Below are 22,637 nucleotides of genomic sequence, written 5' to 3'. Positions count from 1 at the left end.
AAGCATTCGTTATATCAATATTGAAATGTTCCGTCGCGTATGAAGCAAATGAATTCATCTTTATTCATAGAAAATGAATTCCCGAATCAAAGTACTAATAAATAATAGATAATATACTAATATATATACGTTTGTGTCATTCCAAAAACACGACACATGTATTAATATACACGTTATTTTTTAACTCAAACATCAAAGGAAGTCGTAGTCATAACATTAGACTTTTAATGTTAAGATATAGTTCCTGGATGTATTATTACCTCTACCTCTATTTAAATGTTGATATGCCAAACATCTTAAAAGACTCATTACCAGTTTGTATTGCTGCGATGCTATACACGAGAGGATCATCTCCCACATCTTCATCTGTAGCAGCCAGATTAGCAATGACGCTCCCTGTGGGTGCGGCAGAGTACACATGGATGGTATCCAGCTTATCAGGTCCACCTGCACGTGCCGAGTTCCAGCGAGGAGGGAACTCATTAACAGGGATGACCTGAAACCATGATATATGTCTAAACTGAAATACAGAAGAAAAGACACACACTGACTGTCAATATTAATCAAAACCAACAAAACGATTTCAGCTCATATCAGATATATAAATTAAGTCTTTCAGCGCAGTTCATGCCAGAAACAAACTATGTACCTTCAGTATTACACAGGTGAGCTGCGGTCAAACACACAGAGGGTATGAAAACAGATTTACATTGAAAGTCAACAGTTTATCACAACCGCCGGTGGCAGCTCACTCAGTATATCGAATCAGTTTCATTGGCAGTGGTAAAGCTTGTACCCTTCTCTTCGTGGAAAACGTAAGCCACCGGAAGACATTGAGAACCTGTCTCCTATTCCAGCTGCTGGAATCTGTAGGCGACGTCTGAATTTTCTCCGCAAATAAGATGTTGAATGGCAATGGAGAGTGTGCTGGACATTGCGATACGTCAAAGCTGTGGTGGCTAAAGACGTTCATGGTGATTCTGTCGGTATTTGGTCTGGCGTTGTTCTGTTGGAAATGACCCCCTTTCTCTATTGTTGTAAAGGGACGACCACTGGTTGCAATACCTCGCCCCTGTACCACCCCAGTACCACCCCTGTATCACCCCTGTATCACCCCTGTACACCCCTCAGATTTACCAGGTACGGTGGCGTCTTCTTTGCATGCCGGTAAGTGTCGTTCGCCTCGATGAATGATCTTTATTTCCTCCATTAATTTCGGAGAGTGCTATACATTTGGAATCATGTGAAGACACAGCATATTTATACGAACATTATGAAGAGAAATTGGCAATACTGAATATTTACATGTCGTGGTCCTGGTATGAGATATACTGTCCATAGATAGAGCATTGATCGCAGGTTCAGGAGCTTATATCACGTAATACAGAAGATATGAATTCAGCCCAGCTGTAAAGGCTCATATCCTCTACAATAGGGGTTATACCACCTAGCAATGTCACAAGTTTGACTTCGTCATCTGCACAGTCCTCAATACACATGTATTGTTCGAGGTTTAAAGAGTCAAATAGATGTTCATAGAGGGTGTTCCTTGCATCAGCTAAAGCTGTACAACATAGCAGTTGGTGCTTTATTATGTCATCGCACTCCTCATCACACATTAAACACTGTCCAGGTGTTATTGGTGCATACATTGGTCTAGTTGGTATATTGTACAGAATACAGATATTCCACAGTCTATGAGGTACAAGCTTACTGTGAATTTTAATAAATCTGTTTAATTCAGGGTGATCTCGCAGATTCGTGTGCGGTGGCGTCTTCTTTGCATGCCGGTATGTGTCGTTCGCCTCGATGTCAATATACCCTAGGCTTTAACAGGTTGAACCTCTTCTCTAGTTACGAGCTGCCAACGTCGCATAGTCTTCGCCCAGCACAGGCTATTCATATGATGTTGCCGGATCAGAGACGATATGCTGGGATACCGTCATCACGCAGTCGGCTAACCACTGTATTCCTGTTGACCTAATGTTGTTAGTGACGATGATGTTTGTCGCCATCGTCAGAAACCTGTTACGCAATGTTCGCGCAGGTGCTGATCTTGTCATGGGTCTCCCACGTCTGGGACAAATTTACCTTCTTTTAAAGACGTTCATGTTTTCAACTAATTGTTCATTGTCTATTCTTTGACAGAAGTGATATCCTTCACATCTGTCGCTGACGAAACAATCTTTCAGTTTTAGGGCATGTCTAAAGATTACCAAGATTTCAAAGACTCTCGTCATAAGACTCTCGCTCAGAAGTTGTTTGATCAAGGTTACAACATTCAAGGCCTCAGTAAAGATTTCCAAAAGTTTTATGGTAGACACGTGGAGGACATTTCCAAATTTGACGCATCAGTGACAAAAATGATGTCCGATGCATGATTTTGACTTGTACCATATGTTCCCGTATCTTTTGCAGGTGGACAATTGATTTGCCTTTGCATGTGTTTGTGACGGGTGCCACCGATGGGGCAGGGTACGCTCGTCTTTTCGCGAACACCTGGTATCATTGCTATTTGATAGTGATTCCTAAACACGTGCTCATGATATAGTTGGAATCGTATAATCGACTCTGTTTTCAGCAGACATTTCTATTGGATATGGAAAGGGTTTTGTCGCTTTATATCAAGTGAGTGAGTGAGTGAGGTTTTACGCCGCTTTTAGCAATATTCCAGCAATATCACGGCGGGGGACACCAGAAATGGGCTTCACACATTGTACCCATGTCGGGAATAGAACCCGGGTCTTCGGCGTGACGAGCTAACGCTTTAACCACTAGGCTACGCGACAGCCCCTTTATATCAAGGACCACTATACTGTATAACCTATCTGTAACAGGTTCTTAAATGAACGCTTAGTCTCTGAAAATATATAATTTTGATAGAAACAAAGAACTCCATTTAAATTATAAAGGAGCCCCAGTGAGATGGTTTCAATTCAGGCTTTTGCATTACGGAAGGGGCTTGACGTACGTGACACTGATGTGGTTCAGGGACTGTGACGACCACCGTCCCCGTGCTGTGCTCACAGTGACAAAAGCCGTGAAGACCCAGGTTTGATTTGCTTGTCGTAAGTCAGGCTCGCGTGTCAGGCTCGCTAACCTGGTTTACAGTTAAACGGCGAGCGGCGTTCAACAACAAACAACACAACAACAAACTCACAGTGACAACAACTGAGACACTGACCTTGAGGTTGACATGGATGTATGTTTTCCTTCTAACTCTCTTGGCATTGTCTTTAACCAGGACGAAAAAAGTTGTGACGTCACACTGACTCGTGTTCTCCCTGTCCAGGCCGTGAGCACGTGCGACTAGCGCCCCCTCCCGGACAGTGAACGATGACATAACCCACTCCTCACCAAGAACTGTGTATGTCAAGTTCCCGTTTTCTCCATCATCCATATCATCGCAGATCGTTGTCAGATTCATCAGGATGATATCTGAATATTTATAGGACATTAAACTGGTCTTTATCTGACAAAGTACATATGTTTTGTCAGTGGCATAAGAACGATAATTAGCCAAAACATGTTTTTCATTCAAATATTATCATGCTGAAACTACAGAAAGCGTCAGAAAAGACGTTTGCTCTGACGTATTTTCCCTTACATAAGTATGACGTTATTTTTATTTCATATGCACTGCATATCATAATGTCACTCGGAATAATATTATTTCACTGGCCAGTTACGAATCAGGTGGGGTGAGGTGAAATGGGTTTTAACAACGCATCCAAGATCAATGCACAGATGATGCGACCTACATGCACGTGTGTGTCATTTGAATATGACGTCATGATCCAGTGATGTCACCAAGGTCTGCAAAGCAGTGTGCCGAAATTTCATTTCAGTGATATCTCCGAGGAGATAACGTTTGATCTCACAAAACGATATCTTCTCTGGAAACCAGTTTTTGATGATAAATGGTCAACAACAGCCTTATTTCAGTTCACGCACACAAGTACATCTGTGATCACTGAACGTTAACCGGTATATGTTTTATTGAACATCGTTGTCATGGTAACTGACCGTCTTGGTTGTTTTCTTCAATACTCTGGTTATGATAGTCCAGTTTGCAGACAGGAGAATTGTCGTTTATATCCAGGACGTTGAGGTCAAACATGGCACTGACGGTGTGTCCGATAACGTCAGTTACTGTCAAGGTCACATTTTTTATATAAGTCGTGCCTTCTGGTCCATCTCGGTCAAGTCGTTTTATGACCTTGAGATGGCCATTACCAGTAGCTTCAAATAGGGTCGATGCATTTCCTAAATAATAGAAAGGGCAAGGTTATACCAATTAAAAAGTTTGTTCTTTGAAAAAGATGTTTCATCCATGATACTAATCCAAAGAATAATTCTTACAAGCTTTTTATAAGATTTGTCGCGAGAGCTTGGGATTGGAAACGTATAGACTTGAACTGTCGTCATCAATGATAGTACGGAAAGGACGTGATATCACAAATACAATTCACACATTCAGATACTCCTGATAACAATGTGGTTTGTTTTGTTTGTTTCTTTGTTATTTAACGCCTCACGCAGCAATATTTCAGCTGTATGTCGGCGGTCTGTAAATAATCGACTCTGGACCAGACAATCCAGTGATTGATGTCATGAGCATCGATCCACGCAGCTGGGATACGATGACTTGCCTCAATCAAGCCAGCGAGCCTGACCACCCGATCCCGTTAGTCGCCTCTTACGGCAAGCATAGTCGCCTTTTAAGATCTATTCTATCCCAGATCGTCACGAGTCGATAACAATGTGACACAAGTCCATTAATTTGTTACCTCGAGGTTATATGTGATGTTATATATACCTTTGTATAAGGAAAGAGTAAATGTGTCTTCGCCATTGTTTGCAGTAACACGCCAATTACAATATTGCTTCAAACTGCCTTTTTGGCGAGTAAAACGAGCGTTCGGGAGTACGGGCGAACTACTAAGCTACACTATGATATATATATATATATATATATATATATATATATATATATATATATATATATATATATATATATATATATATATATATGTATATATATATGTATATATATATGTATATATATATATATATATATGTATGGATAAGGAAGCAGTCGATAGAAAGGGGTATAGATTATTGAGTGAGTAGGTGTTAACGCCGCCATTAACAGAATTTCAGTTATATCAGCGTCGGACGTCAAAGGTGAGGTGAGGTGAAATTGGGTTTAACGTCGCGTCCAAGATTATTGCACTTATATAGCGACGTGCATGCACGTGTGTGTTTGTGTGTGTGGCCGCTTGTACTAGTCCGGACTGATGCCGATTTATAGTGCTAGCTCACCGAGATACCATGCTGCAGTTTAACATGAATACCCCATTCAGACGCTGTATACTGACTCCGAGCCGACCAGTCCTTGTTTTAGCCCCTTAATGCTGAGCGCCAGACAGGGTAACAACAAGTACCATCTTTTAACGTCTTTTGGTTTGACTCGGCCGGGGATCGAACCCCGGACCTTCCGCTCTCAGGGCGGACGCTCTACTACTAGACCACGGAGGCGGTCCGGACGTCAAAGGAGGGTTGGTACACTATCATAAACGTCCACACCTGTTGAATTACACAATTTTTTAATTGTGTTCCAGTCAAAATACTTTCATAGATTCATGTCCATCGGTTTATTCCACAACCTACACACTTCGAGTTATCCGAGGTTCGGCAAAACCAAAAATGACGAACAAAAGAAAGAATGAATATGCAGGAACCAAAATTTTACTTCGAGACAACTTAAGGTACGACACAACGGTGTTTGACTTTACATCGGACAGCGATGGAAATAGGGTAGTGCATGATTTCTCTGTTAACAAAAGTGACAAAACCCTTTCCATTCATAAGAAATCTCATAATCTCGATTTTACACACATTTCCCGCCATAAAGTACAATATGACAGTCTTTCTGTTTGACAGAACTTAGGTGAACACTTTGCTTGGACGACAGAAGCAAATAAGTTGAACTGTCATGTTATCTTCACGACTTCCGCAAGGATGTGTCTGTCATGTGACAGTCACGTGAACGAATCTAGTTCCAATATGGGTTCCTGCCAATGCTGCTCGAGGTTATTTTTGACTGTTTTGAGCCAAATGCATTCGAAATATAGAACGGTAACAATCATTCGGACAGAATTACCCTTGTCACACAGTATAACACGGTACGGCATGTACACAATTAACCTTGATAGGGTGAGTATAGTTTTACGCCACTTATAGCAATATTCCAGAAATATCACGGTTGGGGAACCAGAAAATGACTGCACACATTGTACCTATGTGGGGAATCGAACCCGGGTCTTCGACATGACGAGCGAACGCTACCCGTCCGCCCCCAACCTTGAGTGAGAACAGGAGTTGCATCTACTTAAATGGTTACATAGCCTGATTCTACACATGAAGCAATACATCACCGGACAACGAGAGTGTGAGATTATCTCCTTCGTCTAGGTCGCTGACGTTGTATATCCCGCCAAACACCGTGCCCACCGACACCTCTTCTGGGATGTCAACATGGCGGTTGATTGACAGGGATGGTGTCTCGTCATTCACATCAAGCACGGAGATGAGAACTGCCACGGATTTCCCCACGTCCGATCTGTGAGTGTATGAGTGAGTGAGTGAGTGCATTGGGTTTTAAACCACTTTAGACACCTGTCTATCTAATTGTAGTTCAGTTATAGCCTGGTTCACGACGTGCAGCTTGATGTTGGAGATAAACCTGAAGTGATGCAAGTCTCAGACGTTTACCACTTTGGTGACATCCCGACCACGGATATGGTGCTGATAGACCTAAAAATAATCAGGGCGGACCGGGATTCGAGCCAACGATAATACATCACAGCCAACTCACAGCATAGTGATTGAAGTTAAATATGTTAATTTACACTACATGTAAACATGCCTAGGTAGGAAACAAAACATCTTACAAACGTGCAGCTATGAATGATCATTCATACTTGCATGATGACACACTAAAAGGAAGGGCAATTTTGAACAGTATTTCAGTTATATCCTGGCGTGCAAATAGAGGGAAGCCAGAGGCCAGGTGGGAAATGAGGGAAGCCAGGGGACAGGTATAGGGAAACGAGGGAAGCCAGGGGACAAGGTATTGCGAAACGAGGGAAGCCAGAGGCCAGGTGGGAAATGAGGGAAGCCAGGGGACAGGTATAGGGAAACGAGGGAAGCCAGGGGACAGGTATTGGGAAACGAGGGAAGCCAGAGGCCAGGTGGGAAATGAGGGAAGCCAGGGGACAGGTATAGGGAAACGAGGGAAGCCAGGGGACAGGTATTGGGAAACGAGGGAAGCCAGGGGACAGGTATTGGGAAACGAGGGAAGCCAGGGGACAAGTATTGGGAAACGAGGGAAGCCAGAGGACAGGTATTGGGAAACGAGAGAAGCCAGAGGTATAGGGAAACGAGGGAAGCTAGGGGACAGGTATTGGGAAACGAGGGAAGCCAGGGGACAGGTATTGGGAAACGAGGGAAGCCAGGGGACAGGTATTGGGAAACGAGGGAAGCCAGGGGACAGGTATAGGGAAACGAGGGAAGCCAGAGGCCAGGTATTGGGAAAACGAGGGAAGCCAGGGGACAGGTATTGGGAAACGAGGGAAGCCAGGGGACAGGTGTTGGGAAACGAACAAGATTAGGCACAAAAAAACCACAAGTCATGGTCAGTGTGAAACTGGAATTCCAATCAACAATCAAATGATTCTACTTCTTATTTCCGTAATGGAGAAATCATCAGAATCCACATGTTTTGTGGTTTCTCCGACTTAAACCATATATGGTTGATACATAATAGCTAAAATTTTGAATAATGACCTATAGTTGTTTGTTTGTTTGTTTGTTTGTAGTTTTGAGAACTTTTTTTGCTCTACTCTGTTTATTACGATTGTAAGAGAGTGCGACATGTGTCATCTTTGAGTAATTGTGACACATTGAAATACAAATTTACTTTATTTAATGTTCAGATTGTGCCTCAATAAAGACATGTCAAGGTAGAAAGTCAAACAAATCTGCCATTTTTAATTACGCCAGAGGTTATATATAACTGACCCGCAACCATTGTCGATAACTCGAGGAAATATTCTTACAAAAGTAGATCATTCAACAGCAGATAATACGTTCTTCTACGTACAGTGTAATATCATATACGTACATGTAGATGAAAGTATCTTCTGCGTAGATGTGAGTAGTTTCATCGACGTAGATGCTAGAATAATCTACGAAGATGATATTTGTTTGGACTTTGGCTATAATACGCTTCCATAGAAACAAGAGTTGAGACGCAACATTAGTCAAACTGTGGCATCAATGCAGTAACAATGAGGGAGTTGAATGGGTATCATATCGCCATGGTGAAATTATATGGGCCCTTATTTTATACCCCTTTTAGAGAACTGTAATTGAGATTTAAAAGGATTACATAAAAAGCATCCTTTTCTGCGGATAAGCATCAAATGCTGTTTTAGTAATCAAATTTCTTAATAAATGTCTTTAATGACATGTAGGGAGAGTCTATTTTGGACATAGGAGTGTGCCCAATCACCTAAATAGAACACGTAGGCATATTGAAGCGCAGGTAATTTGGCGTGTAGGGGATATGAGAATAACCCAGAGAGTTCCCTATATATCGCTACAGTAAAATGTGAATTTGGCGCGTCTAGCACAATGGAATGCACATTATACCCCTTCTTCTTTCAACGTTAAATTAGATTATTTTTTAAAACACCTAAATACCTAGAATATATATGATGTATATTATTGACACTCGTATTTAGTTAAGATTGAGTGAGTATGGTTTTACGCCGCTTTTAGCAATATTCCAGCAATATCACGGCGGGGGACATCAGAAATGGGCTTCACACATTGTACAAATGTCGGAAATCGAACCCGGGTCTTCAGCGTGACGATCGAACGCTTAAACCACTAGGCTACCGGACCTCCCATTTAGTTAAGAGCAGGTTGGGGTTAACGCCACTTTGAAGACTATTTCAGTTCTACCATAGTATGTTAGTTTGATATGGAGGGAAATCCCAAACTTGAAACTAGAAGGTTGGTGATAGGCCCTTCATGAAACCAAGAAGACGAGAAACCAGGATCAACCTGGAAATCAAAAACTTCAAAAGAAAACATTCTGTGCAGGTCGTTGTGTAAAAGAGCTAATCAAACTAGGACCCTGCGTAGTAAAGTTGGATAACTTTCATAACGTTTTGTGAAGATTCCGGGGTAAAATAGGTCTTCAGCAACCCATGCTTGCCGTAAAAGGCGACTATGCTTGTCGTAAGAGGCGACTAACGGGATCGGGTGGTCAGGCTCGCTGACTTGGTTGATGCATGTCATCGATCCCAATTGCGTAGATCGATGCTCATGATAATAATCACTGGATTGTCTGGTCCAGACTCGATTATTTACAGACCGCCGTCATATAGTTGGAATATTGCTGAGTGCGGCGTTAAACAACAAACCAACCAAGCAAAAATCATAACGTTTTCACGATGTTTTTATTTTTTTCAGATTCCGCGTGTCCTTATCATACCTTATCATTGATAATGAAATGACGTGCCTCATCATTTTTACTTACGTTACGACAAGTGCATAATAGGTGATGGTTTCATAGTCCAGTGGTTTCTTCACACGAAGTTCTCTTCCTTCAACGTAGAAGACCTCGTGACCTTCTCCTGCTACTGACATCGTTATATTCGGGGATGATGGTGACTCACTGATCACTAGCAATGTCGAGTTTACGGGAGTCGTTTCGTTGACAGACACAATGCTGCTCCCGTCTTGCTTCGGCGAGGTGAACGTCAGAGGACGATCTGAATAATGGATAGGTATTGTTAGTTATATAGATCCAGTCTCCAATTCATATTGAAATTTATATGACAAATCTGGTAAAGTCCGTTGTACGTTTCAGACTACTTGTAATAAAAAAATAATGATACCAAGATACCAACACACAAAGGTAAATCAAGTGTACAACCGCATAAAAACAGGAGCATGTGGTACAAGTCCAAATATTGTATCGGACATCATTTTTGTCACTAATGGGAATTTTGAAGTGTTTGTAAGCTTTGCATGCTGAGAACCTTTTGAGTAAGAGTCGCGTGCATGATTGTACCTTACACGTTGAGAAACGTACACACCAAAGACTGACGCTGCAATAATATTGTTCGACATAAAGAGAATGTTGACTGTGTTAAAGTTGAAGTCATCCTGCATTTCATGCAGTCTTGTGCATAGTATTACTCACGCTCAATCTAAATCTAAATCAGATCTAAATATGAAGCAAACAAGAAGTTAGTTTTATTGGTCTCTATCATCCATAATTCAGGCGGATAAATCCATAGCGGGGAATTAGCTGTACTATATCAGAGCATCGGCGAACCTGAATATTAAATTCAATACCGCTTGGCCAAATTTCCCTATTTTGATTTTGCCAATCCCAACAGAATTGTTTTTATTCATTTGCTTCAAGAAACAGATCAACACAGAAGGGGAACATGCCTACTTCTTGCCTGAATGTCCTATTCCCCAATTTCACATAGATATTATCATGTTTAGCATTGGAACGTTATCACCATAACGTTGAGAGTTGATAATCGAAACAATGATCAATCTGAATACATTGTTGAGTGATGCCAGTTTGATCAGTTTCGACCGTGCAAGTGTGTCGCTTCTTAGTGCGATTGACCGTGTTGAAAATGTCATACTGACCTTTTTCAAATGAAAATACGGCAGGCGTGCTTCCGGTTGACGTAATCTGCAAGAAGTTGGTCATGTAGGTTCCTTTACGACCGTTCATGGTCAGAGACGTCTCTCTGCCAATGACCCTACCCTTGCCAAATTCGAACAGACCTGTTCCATCCCAGTGAAGCCAGAAGGGTTTGGCCACATTACAGTCCACGAACTTCCCAGGAACAACTTTTGTCCTAGGACACGTGAAACAGCTGTCCATTACCTAAGAACATAGGATAAACAAGTAAGACGACGGAGTTCTAATCAAGATTGATAAAATAGCTAAATATGCTGACGACAGCCTTTCCTAATATTGTTCGAAGTCAAGTTTGGTTTCCATGACAACCACATGGGAACACCTACTGTTGCCATTGCTCCCCGATGTATGCAGATAATTAGATGAAACGTGGTTGTAGGTTTTGCACCTTCTATAATCTACATTGCCAACGTCAGCATGTTCATGTTGGTGACGACCGCCTCCGTGGTCTAACGGTAGAGCGTCCGCCCGGAGAGCGGAAGGTCCGGGGTTCGATCCCCGACCACGTCATACCAAAAGACGCTCGACAATGAGGGGCTAAAACAAGGACTGGTCGGCTCGGAGTCAGTATACTGTGTCTGAGTTGGGTAGTCATGTTAAACTGCGGCATGGTATCTCGGTGAGCTATACATCGGTATCAGTCCGGACTAGTACAAGCAGCCACACACACACACACACACACACACACATACGTGCATGCACGTCGCTATATAAGTGCAATAATCTTGGACGCGACGTTAAACCCCATTTCACCTCACCTCACCTCACCTCACCTCACCTCACCTCACCTCACTACTAACAGCAGGGGCCTTGTGTTAGTTATTTTCAATTAGAAGCCATGGATTGTATATTTTTTTTAATAATTATGTTCCTTTTGTTCATTTAAGGTTCAGGCTTAAACGTTGCCTCGCAAAATAATTATTGACAATTTCAATCATCAGTTGAGTGTAAACCTCTTATAGATCAGGGGCGGTATGGAAGCCTAGTGTAGTTAAAGCGTTCGCTCGTCACGCAGAAGACCCAGGTTCGAATCTCCTCATGGGAACAGTTTGTGAAGCCAAATTTTGGTGTTTGATATTTCTGTAACATTGTCAAAAGCTGCGTAAAACCGTATTCACTCACTCTTTTGGATCTTTTTATAAGGTCTGCAGTTGTTGTGCAACATTTCAGGCAGAAAGATCTAAATGTTGAAGTTTTGTTCCAGATCCAGTTCAACACAGGCAATTTATACCCTTCCAGATACAGTTCAGCTTAAACAAAACCTATTGTCTAAGACAGAAATAATTTAAGGCACAGATACCCGTACTTACTAGTATATGCAATCTGCATTATATCAAAGAGGTTAAGAGAGAACAGATGACAATAAATCGGCTACTGCAGAGTGCACAGTTTGTTTGATTTGCAATTGTAAATATCTTAAGTTAGCAGGGACGGTCGGGTAGCCTAGTGGTTAAAGAGTTCTCTCGTCACGCTGAAGACCCGGGCTCGATTCCCGACATGGGTACAATGTGTGAAGCCCATTTCTGATGTCCCCCGCCGTGATATTGCTGGAATATTCCTAAAAGCGGCGTAAAACCTCACTCAACTCACTCAACTCACTCACTCACTCACTCACTCAGCACCCAAAGAATACTTCTGCGTGGATTTTATTTGTTTAGATATAATTTGACTGAAATGTTTAAGAATTATAAACCTCGCAAAATACCCAAATGCTGAGATGGATATCTTAGACATTTTACCTTTGAAAATCATTAAATATGTTGAGGGGTTTTCGGAACAATTCATATTAGGGGTCATGTGGTTGCAAATTCATGTCCTTCCCCAGTCCTAATTGAATCTATTTATTTTAAAACAAAATTATCCAGCAAAATATCTCTTTTCACAAACTGGTGCAGGATTGGGTGACGGTTAAATAGAAAATAGTTCTTCCAATTATATAAAAAAACAACTCGGTATACTTTCCTGTGCCCCTCGATTTAGTAAAAACAATACCTGTGACGAATTTCCGGATTTGCCTATCATGAGGAGGAAGTAGTTTCCCTGATTGTCACTGATGCTGGCGATGTCAGAGAGGACTATGACCGCATCGGAGCATGCCTTGACAGTAAATAGAATCGAATTTCTGTCCGCCACCGTGACACCCTTCTCATTTGCAAGCGAGAAAGACCCCGATTTCGATGTCGTTACCTCAATGAAGCTACCTGGAAGACAGACAATCGTGCGTGAGGAATATCGCTTAACGCCAGTCATCAATATTACAAATACATCACATACGCTATGTTGGTTGGTTGGTTGGTTGGTGTGATGTTTAACGCCGCACTCAGCAATATTCCAGCTATATGACGGCGGTCTGTAAATAATCGAGTCTGGACACGACAATCCATTGATTAATATCATGAGCATCGGTGTCGTACTTCAACGGCGTGAAACGTTGTTCATTGTGTAACGGGCTGGGCTTGTCTGGTGATAATGTGTAGAACGCCGTCATACAGCTGGAATACTGCTCGTTGCAGCCTTAAACAGGAAACACATAAAACAGAACATTATGCATGGGAATCGGTTAACCTTGTAGGGTCAAGTTCGGTGCTACTCTCTCCAAGACAACATGTGTTGTCACGTGACCTATGGCCTAAACATACGCGGCACAGCCAGAAAAAATACAAATACGGAGTTTCTTTCACATTACTATAGTTAATCTGTCATGGCATGACAATTTAACTATAGTCATATGAAAGAATCGGGCGACCTTAACTAACTTCTTTTGATACGTTTTAATAGGATTTGAGGGGTCAGCATTCTCGCAATCTTTTTACCTTATCTGTACCGTGTACTTTGCTCTGGTAAATACGTGTGAAGGGTAGGGCTGCAACAATACCTGCCTGTATCACAATGTTCTACAATACCATTCATGATAATTATCTAAATGTGTGAATTGTGCAGTGCTCAAGGATACAAAATATTCTTAGCCTTCACACAGTGAGAGATAATTATAACCTTTACCTATCGTTACAGCCTTACTAAAGCAGATATTTGTACAGAGTATTATTCAGAATCAGCATCAGTTTATTCTCAAAAACCACAAAAGGTGGTACAAGAGCATATTACAATAAATTATTATGTATATGTAAAAATAGCAGACAAGATGGCAGTTAATAACAACATGTGATTACCAAGCATTTTTAATACTAATGGACATTTTTACAATAAATCTCGATTAATTCTTTCGATCCTGTGTGTTTCTTGTTGATGGCCATTCAGTATAATATGATGATAGAAATATTTGCCTCTCTTTTAAAAGAAATACATCTGAATAAGTAGTGAATTCATGAGCAAGAGATGGAGAATTACACCATTTACAGGTTCTTTTTTTCCTTTGGTATATCTTTTTCATCGACCAGTCTAATTAAATAAATTATGATTACATGTTCGAAATCGTAGTATTGGGATTGATATTCGTTTTGACATTGGGGTGGTATACAGTAGCTCTTGTATTCAACCTCCTCCAGAAGCAGGTGGACAGACTGATGTCACGTTTGATTGCACATATCATTGTCTTGAAGACTGGACAATAGGCGAGGGATACAGATGACTTCATCTTCTTCTTACTATTATTAACACAGCTGAGACAGAGAAAGAGCGAGAGAGTTCTAAGTATTAATCTTTATCTCTACTTGTTAAGTAGGTTTTTTATTTGTTTTCTGTTGTTTTAGTTTTTTATGAAAGTCATGAAACCGGTTTTAGTGATGTTAACATTACAGATAAATATCAAATAGTCACCACCACCTTTGGTACAATTCATAAGATTTTTATTTAAAGTATATTGTAGTGGTTGGTTTTTGAATGTAGATCAAAAGATACAGCTACTTTGCTTTTATTGGAGAACTGAATGGATTTCAAAACCTATTGGTAAATGCAAAGAAAATAGTAAAAGATGTTAGTAAGTAGCATGTATATCATAAAAGGATCCAGGTTACTTCCCCCGCTCCCTCACGCCACGTCTGGATATGGAGGTTTTAATGTAACACCATGGCAACTTGTCCACATTAAAAAGTGTTACATCCACAAATATAAAAGAAAAGAAAAATAAAGCACGAAAAACAAATCCACTTACGGATGGATGTTACTTCCCTAAAGGCAAGGCTGAGCAGCCATGGGAACCAGAACATATTTCACGACAACCGGGATATTGATGATTTGAATCCTAAAAAAACAAACATAAACAGTTTATTGACAAATACATATTTCAGTGTCTCTCGTAAAGGGACAACCATTTAAAAGTCTGGACATCCTAGGCGATTTTCTTAAAACGTGAGCCGTGAAGATGTTTGTCGTAAAAGGCGACTAACGGGATCGGGTGGTCAGGCTCGGTAGACTTGGTAGATGCATGTCATCGTATCCCCATTGTGTAGATTGATGCTCATGATGACAATGATTGTCTGGTCCACACTAGATTATTTACAGACCGCTCTGATATAGCTGGTATATTGCTGAATTCAAACAAACAAACAAACATCTTAAACATATCTTTACTGAAAAATGTATTTTTCTCAGACAAAATATCTAATGGGATTGGTCGAGGTGAAATGGGGCTATAAATCATCGCGTTCAAGATTATCACCTCAATGTAGCGACATGTAGTTTAGAAATGATGCCTACACACAGTATAAGACGCCATGGCGATTACGTGTCCGATTACGATGTCGGAGAGTATTCACCCATGCTTGTCTCAAATTACCCGTACTTGATTTTCATTAGCCAATACACGACTCAGTCGAACGGACCAATCAGAATGCGAGTTACAAACCAGCGTCGGGTAATTTGAGATCACGAGAACCACGGGAATGGATCCAGGGGTCGGTGTCGTTTTTCTGTAATGCGATCTCTGGGGATATAGAGAATGTTTATGTATGGCTAAAAATGAAAACTTGTGGTGCATTTGATACAGGTATCATGGTTATGTTTCGGATGTAAAGTTTGCAGTGTTTCGGCGATTGTTTAGTTTGGATAACGTTTGTAAAATTTGGGTCTAATCTAATATTCAAGTGTTTACTTTCTTTTGCCCGGCGGTTTATAAGGCCGGGTTGCGAATAACTACTTATCTGGAAGTGTACTTATACAGATTTTTTACAAACGATTTTATTGTTCACCAACATATTCTACATAACTCAAAACTATAATGATCGCCAGAAAAAACTTTTAATGGTAATCTGGGGCGGTCGGGTAGCTTAGTGGTTAAATAAAGAAGTTGTTCATCCATATATCGTATCCTTACGAAGTTCTCCAACTTCTAAATGCCCCTCAAAGAAGTTACTTGAAATATCTTGATAATTATCTCTAATGACACAATGTTTAATCAAGCGGTAATGCGAGTAAGCCAAGAAGCCAAATATAGCATTGTCTAATCTACTTAGCACCTGCATTCAAGGTATCCTCACAAAATAACTGACATGCCAAAGTCTCTTTTCAACGTGTTTTAGTTACTTCTAATTACCTCTTGTACTAAAGATACTTAAAGAACAATATTATTAGGGTAACGCTATTTTTTCAGGGGATTACAATTTGCAGAAGCCCGATTTCTTTTATTCGCTGCCCGACAAAGGTAATAAAATGCCCTGAAAAATAGCGTTACCGTTATTATAGCGTACCTCGTGGGAGATTCGGTTTGACGTCTATAAATGACTAATCAGATAAAAAGTAGACTATGGTTGTGAGGACATTCAGCATGAAACATGAGCCGCCTCGACAGAAAACAATGCAAAGCCTGAATGCTAACCACAGGTGCAGCAACAAATACTTCTCTAGAACCACTGGAAACAGGAGAACTTCCTGTGAAACTAAGACGAGAGCAAGCAGTATTATCGTTCTGGGGGCGAACATCACACCCTTTGGTGAAAAAGATATGACAAGACACTAACACCCGAGCTGAAGCCCTAGCTCGGACAAAAATCTCACTAAAGCCATATTAGTGCGTGGACTCATCCGACGTCACAATTGTGACGATATTCAGCCACCAGAACGCCACTACAAAGGGTGACACCCTCATCAACAACGCTGCTGGTAATGGGATCCATATCCATTACTGTCAGTCAGTCAGTCAGTATTCACTGCTGAATTGGAGGCAATTTATCAAGCCCTCAAATTAATGACGGAGCTACAAGAAGCAAAGGCAGTCAGACTCAGAAGTGCACTTAAATCGATCAGGGGCAGAAACTCAAACTCTAGACCAAACACAGTCAATAACATTCTATACCAATATACAAAAGTATCGGACCAGGGACAATAGGTGGAGCTGCGTCTCACATAGATATTAATGGAAGAAAAACATCAGACACACTGGCGTAGCTAGCTCTATACTAAGCTGAGATACAAACAACAAAATAAAAGCCTCAAAAACCCAAAAATGGTAAGCCTAACGTGACGACAGTAAGATTGGCATATGGCTAAAGAAAATTCAACCCATAATCCACAAGAAGCCAAACCCATACTCAAAGGAAAGCTGAAGTTGCCATCTCACACCTCAGACTCGGTATGGGGGCACGGGTGTCCCAGTCGTCTAAGGCGCCGCGATTCGCTGTGCAGAGTTGTGTCCCTTAGGCACGCCAGAAACCTATGATTGTGGGTTCGAATCCCGGTTCGCCCCGATTATGTTTCTAGGTTTGTTAGCACCATACCCGTGCTTGTGGGTGTCACCGAAGTGGTTAACGTCTTAGACCTGCATCACTTCGGGCTTTCCTCCCACATTAAGCTGATACACCGCGATAAAACTGTAATACTGTTAAAAGCTGCAACTCAGACTCGGTATACCCATCTTGCAATCAATCTAAATTCATTGCTTACTTGTTTACTGGAATGTCAAGACTATGCCCCAGCACGGGCTCGGTTAAAACAATAATTTGAGTTTGAACCGCTATCTGAACCGTAGATCTGCTAAAGGGAAGAGATGCAATAGGGAGGCCAAACTATCTAAGGTATCTAATGAGGGAAGCCAAAGAAATGATATCAGGTTCTGGGAAACAAAAACATTTTGTCATTGCGAAAATAGAAATAATATCAACACTAAAATCCCAATATAAACTGATGTCCAAAAGAAACTTTACCAACTGAAAATATAAATTTCAGAAAAAATATAAATCTTTTTTCGATGAACTCTATCTAAAACACATAACCTAAATACAACAACAGTGTATGCAGAAAATGTTAATCGTCGGTTACATGTTTGCGAGATAAGACGCGAAAATGTGAAAAACACATGCACCACGGACAACTGCAAATACACGTGCAATAAACGATTGCAACGGCAAGTCAGACATCCACAGTGATAAAAAACACACAAAAGAAATGCCACGACTCACAGTCGAGCAACGTGAATGAGCCTTTGGTATGGTACAGATGGGAGTCACCCACGCCCATATTGCACGAACCTTCGGTTGCTCCCGTGTTGCCGTTACCAACTTGATGCAACGTTACAGACAGTCAGGGCGGACCGCTGACAGGCCAAGAACAGGCAGATCCATGGTGACCACGCCCCATGATGACCGGTACTTGCGTACCTTGCACCTCCGAAATCGCTTCCTGACAGTGACATCTTCGGCGACAAATGCCTTAGGTCACAGGGTTATTCGACAGACAGTGGCCAGGAGATTCAGGGCTCATGGAATCAGGGCTTTTAGACCATACAGAGGACAGCTATTGACAGCGCAAAATCGTCGTCTGTGATTGAGATGGGCCCGGACTGGCAGAGGGTTGTCTTCACTGACGAAAGTCGATGCTGTATGTTTAGGGCTGATGGAAGACAACGTGTTTACCGCCGAAGGGGTGAACGAACGGCGGCGTGTTGCGTGCAGGTGGTCATACCATATGGTGGAGGGAGTCTCATGGTGTGGAGAGTGAACTGTGGGCAGGAGAGGACACCGCTGGTCATCGAGGACAGACACTTGACAGCTCAGCGTTACATGGATAACATTCTTCGTCCAGTTGCCCTACCATTTCTCCAACAGCAGCCACGTGGTGTCATTTATCAGCATGACAACGCTAGAGCCCATACAGCCAGAATTGTCACTAACTTCCTTGCAGCCAACAACGTCAACGTCCTGCCGTGGCCTGCACGCTCACCCGACATGTCCCCCATGGAACACCTCTGGGACTTGATGGATCGTCGTGTTCAACGACCACACTCTCCAGGCAACCGGCAAGAACTGATCTTGGCCCTCCAAGAAGAATGGCGTCAAATCCCACGTGACCTCATCAGACGACTGACTTTTTCTGTGCGTCGAAGTGTTTTTGCGTATATTGAGGCATTTGGTGGTCACACACGCTACTAATGACTTGTTATTGAACGTCAGCGATTGTTTATGTACTCTGTCTATTGTCCATGATTATGAAAGCTCGAGTTTTGTACCACACCCAACTTTGGGGGGCTCTGACGTCATTCTCGGTCGCGGCATGATTGTCATTTTCAGTGTTGATTATGTTGATATGGATCTTCTCAATACGCTTTACTTCATGCATGTATGTTTTGTTGTTTTTGAGCAAGAGTGATTTCAAACTCTGGTAAAGTTTCTTTTGGACGTCAGTTTATATACCTACCCTACTCACACACAAGAGCCCCAAGGAGGAGGAGGTCAGCCGATAATTGCCGAGGCAGGCGAAACACTTAAAGCGAAAAAGATGTGTCTGCAGGCTTGTTATCTCTTTTTCTGGGCCCCTGGGAACTCTGTTGTACTGTTGTATTTATTGTGACTACTTACATACATGATCTTCATGTAAATACATATGTGTCTGTTGTACCAGTCGTGTCTGGTTCTGCTTGGCTAAGTTACCAACTTAAGGCAGAGCATGAAAGTTGCATTTGAGTAAAATATCATTAATTAATGTAATTTTTTGTTTCGCCTAAGCTCTTCACCAAAACATAAGTTATATTTACCGTAGTAGCCACAGGGAATACACTTATAGGGAACGTATTGTGTTGTGAGTGAATGAGTTTGGCTGTGAACATTATTCCAGTTATATCACGGCGTGTCAGCTTAATGTGGGATGAAAGCCCGAAGTGATGCATGTCTTAGACGTTTGGCACTTTGTTGAAAACCACGAGCAAGGGTATGGTGATGACAAACCTAGAAACATAATCAGGGCGAACCGGGATTCGAACCCACAATCATAGGTTTCTGGCGTGTCCAAGGGACGCAACTCCTCGCATCGAATTGCGGCGCCTTAGACGACTTGGCCACCCGTGCCTCCCGTCCGTAAGTAACCGTCATTGCCAGAGACGTGATCAACACTTTTATAGACAAAGCCCAAATTGCTTCATTCTGGTTTAGGTACATTCTCCTAAATGTTTGAGCGATGCTCAAAACACATTTCCAGTCGTGTATAAGTTCCATAAGCTACTATGATATTGGAGAGCGTGCATGGTGCTGCCTAATGATAGACTTGCGGCGCCCCCTTTGAGATACGTGTTAGATTTGGTCCCCGTAAGTGGCCGTTTAATGGATCGGGTGGTGAGTGGCTCGGTGGATTGCGTACCATCGTACCCCGATGGTATAGATGTTTGCTTAAAATATTAACCACTGCATTGTCTGATCCAGGCTCGATTATTGACACACAACGAATAAACAACAAACAATTGAACGGTGTGTTGAACATAAAACACAAAAAAATCAATAGAGTTTACACTTTGAATGAGAATTCCAGACCGCAGAGACAAACACGGTTCGAGTTTTGGAACATTGAAGACGCAACGAAAACCCCAGCGTATTATTTTGTCCGATCTGGAGTTCCCTTTCGATGGAAAATGTTTATGTATTTGGAGGTAAAAATATATAAGCAAATGGTTAAAAACATTGTATTATTTGAAGCACCAGGAGCAGTAGTAGTGTGACATAAATTCTACGGCGCTATTGACACACTTATCAACGATTCGCCTCCCTGGATGACAAAAAAAACATGGACATAAAAGAGGAACTGATGAGAGGATGCGATAACCAATTTTATACAGTTACCTGGTTTAGAACGACCTAAAAATGGAATGTTTAAAACACAAACACGAATACGTACCCTATACTTTTCTCCGACTGAGGCTTTGAGTGAAATAGCCGGGGTTTGTTATAGATGTGCGCCACAAACACCAGTGTATATGTATATCAGAACAACAAGTATCGGGTCTGTAGCAGTAACTCCACGTTAGCTACTGATAAACTGCTTCAGGATGAATAACAAGTACGCATCTTCCACGTTCCCGTCCGATGGCGAAAGCACACTGTTTCTGGTATCATATTTGTTTGACGATCCAGCAGGTGGTCATGGCGATGCGTTGTGTTGATGGTAGTTTACATTCGTCGTCAATATTTTACTAAGCACCCCCAACAAAACTCTCTTTGATAGTCGGATGAATATTTCATGAACAAACATATACTCTTTTTTCTTTTCTTTTATTTATAGGCAACTATTTTCTTTCACAAAACATATCCGTGTCATTTGGCACTAAATCTGGTTAGTATTGTTGACATCGATAACATACATATAACCCCGGGGCTTTGCATCTTAATCTTGGCAGAGTGTATTTATCTAAGAAATCGCGGTAGTTTTATATCGTACAATAAAACATTGAAGAGAGAATAAACCATGAGTGACGCAGCTACGAGTGGTTTACTTCCTGCAGTGTTTTATTGTACGATAAACAACGACCACGAGTCATTTATTTCTTATATGAGATATCAACATTATATATGTAGCAAGGCGTGGAGTCATCCCACAGATGCCATCCTTACCTTGTTGACTGGGCTATCCTCTTTGGTCATGTGGACAAGGCGTCCGACCTCTAATCCAAAGGTCCATGGTTCGAATCCCATCACGGGAATCGGAAATTTTGTGGCGGCTACACATACAGCCTGTTTAAGGGTGAGTATTAAACATTCCATTTTTAGGTCGTTCTGGTTTAGAACGACCTAAAAATGATAACTGCATAGTTTTGAGCATAGTTTTGAGCATAGTTTTGAGCACTAAGAACTATTTCTACTTTTTGATTCATACTTGATGCCAGTGGACAGACAGACTAAATAAAACTTCGATATGTAGAATATGTTGGTGAACAATAAAATCATTTGTAAAAACTTATAAACCGCCGGGCAAGAGAAAGTAAACACTTGATCATTGGATTAGACCCAAACTTTATCCAAATTAAACAATCGCCCAAATACTGCAAACTTTACATCCGAAAAATAACTATGATACCTGTATCAAATGCACCACAAGTTTTCACTTTTAGCCATACAAAAACATTCACTATATCCCCAGAGATCGCATTTCAGCAAAACGACACCAACCGCTGGATCCATTCCCGTGGTTCTCGTGATCTCAGTCTACCCGTGGCTGGTGTGTAAACTGCATTCTGATTGGTCCGTTCGACTGAGTCGTTTATGGGCTAATGAAAATCAAGGGCGGGTAATTTGAGACAAACATTTTATAGCCCTATTTCACATCGACATATCGTATTTTATTGTATTGGAGACGAATGCATTTTTAGTAAAAGATATTTCAAGATATGTGTATAAATATATAACCCGCATAAGCCCGGACTAGCAGCCACACACACACACGTCGCTCCTATTTTAGTAAGTACTCTTGAACGTGATGTTAAACCTTGAACGTGACTGTGCATTCCTCGAGGAATAACATATGTGTATGGTCATGTGAAAACATGCCAGTAGACCCATACCAATCCAGACCCAAATGGGCCTTTCAAAATGTTACGATCCGAAAATTGAATTTATTTCTAGCACCGCACACACCGTTTTTAATGTCCCATCTGAGAATATCATAACTGATTTGGTATCAC

At 41.4% G+C, this 22,637-nt stretch overlaps 1 protein-coding gene across 1 annotated transcript; it reads right to left on the bottom strand.

The window, feature by feature from the left end:
* Positions 1 to 268: 268 nt before the first annotated feature.
* LOC139465118 (protocadherin gamma-A1-like) lies at positions 269 to 18,725 on the bottom strand. The gene is made up of 8 exons (XM_071246806.1): positions 18,659 to 18,725; positions 12,797 to 13,005; positions 10,747 to 10,990; positions 9,614 to 9,848; positions 6,441 to 6,625; positions 4,027 to 4,266; positions 3,185 to 3,438; positions 269 to 496 (listed from the first exon to the last, which is right to left on the bottom strand). Exons 1-8 carry the CDS (start codon positions 18,723 to 18,725, stop codon positions 269 to 271), a joined length of 1,662 nt encoding a protein of 553 aa, XP_071102907.1.
* Between the last annotated feature and the right edge of the window lie 3,912 nt (positions 18,726 to 22,637).

This window comes from Haliotis cracherodii, unplaced genomic scaffold (assembly GCF_022045235.1).
Source record: "Haliotis cracherodii isolate W230 unplaced genomic scaffold, xgHalCrac1.p SCAF_17, whole genome shotgun sequence".
Classification (NCBI taxonomy): domain Eukaryota; kingdom Metazoa; phylum Mollusca; class Gastropoda; order Lepetellida; family Haliotidae; genus Haliotis; species Haliotis cracherodii.
This window is presented reverse-complemented; position numbering and strand designations above follow the sequence as displayed.

Bases quoted from the DNA above. Each gene is read 5' to 3' on its own strand.
- LOC139465118 (XM_071246806.1), bottom strand. From the start codon at position 18,725: ATGACCAGCGGTGTCCTCTCCTGCCCACAGTTCACTCTCCACACCATG. The intron at 10,991-12,796 runs GTATTGTTTTTA...CTATGTTCTTAG, and splicing joins AATCCGGAAATTCGTCACAG to GTAATGGACAGCTGTTTCAC. The intron at 6,626-9,613 runs GTAAGTAAAAAT...ATACACTCACAG, and splicing joins TATTATGCACTTGTCGTAAC to ATCGGACGTGGGGAAATCCG.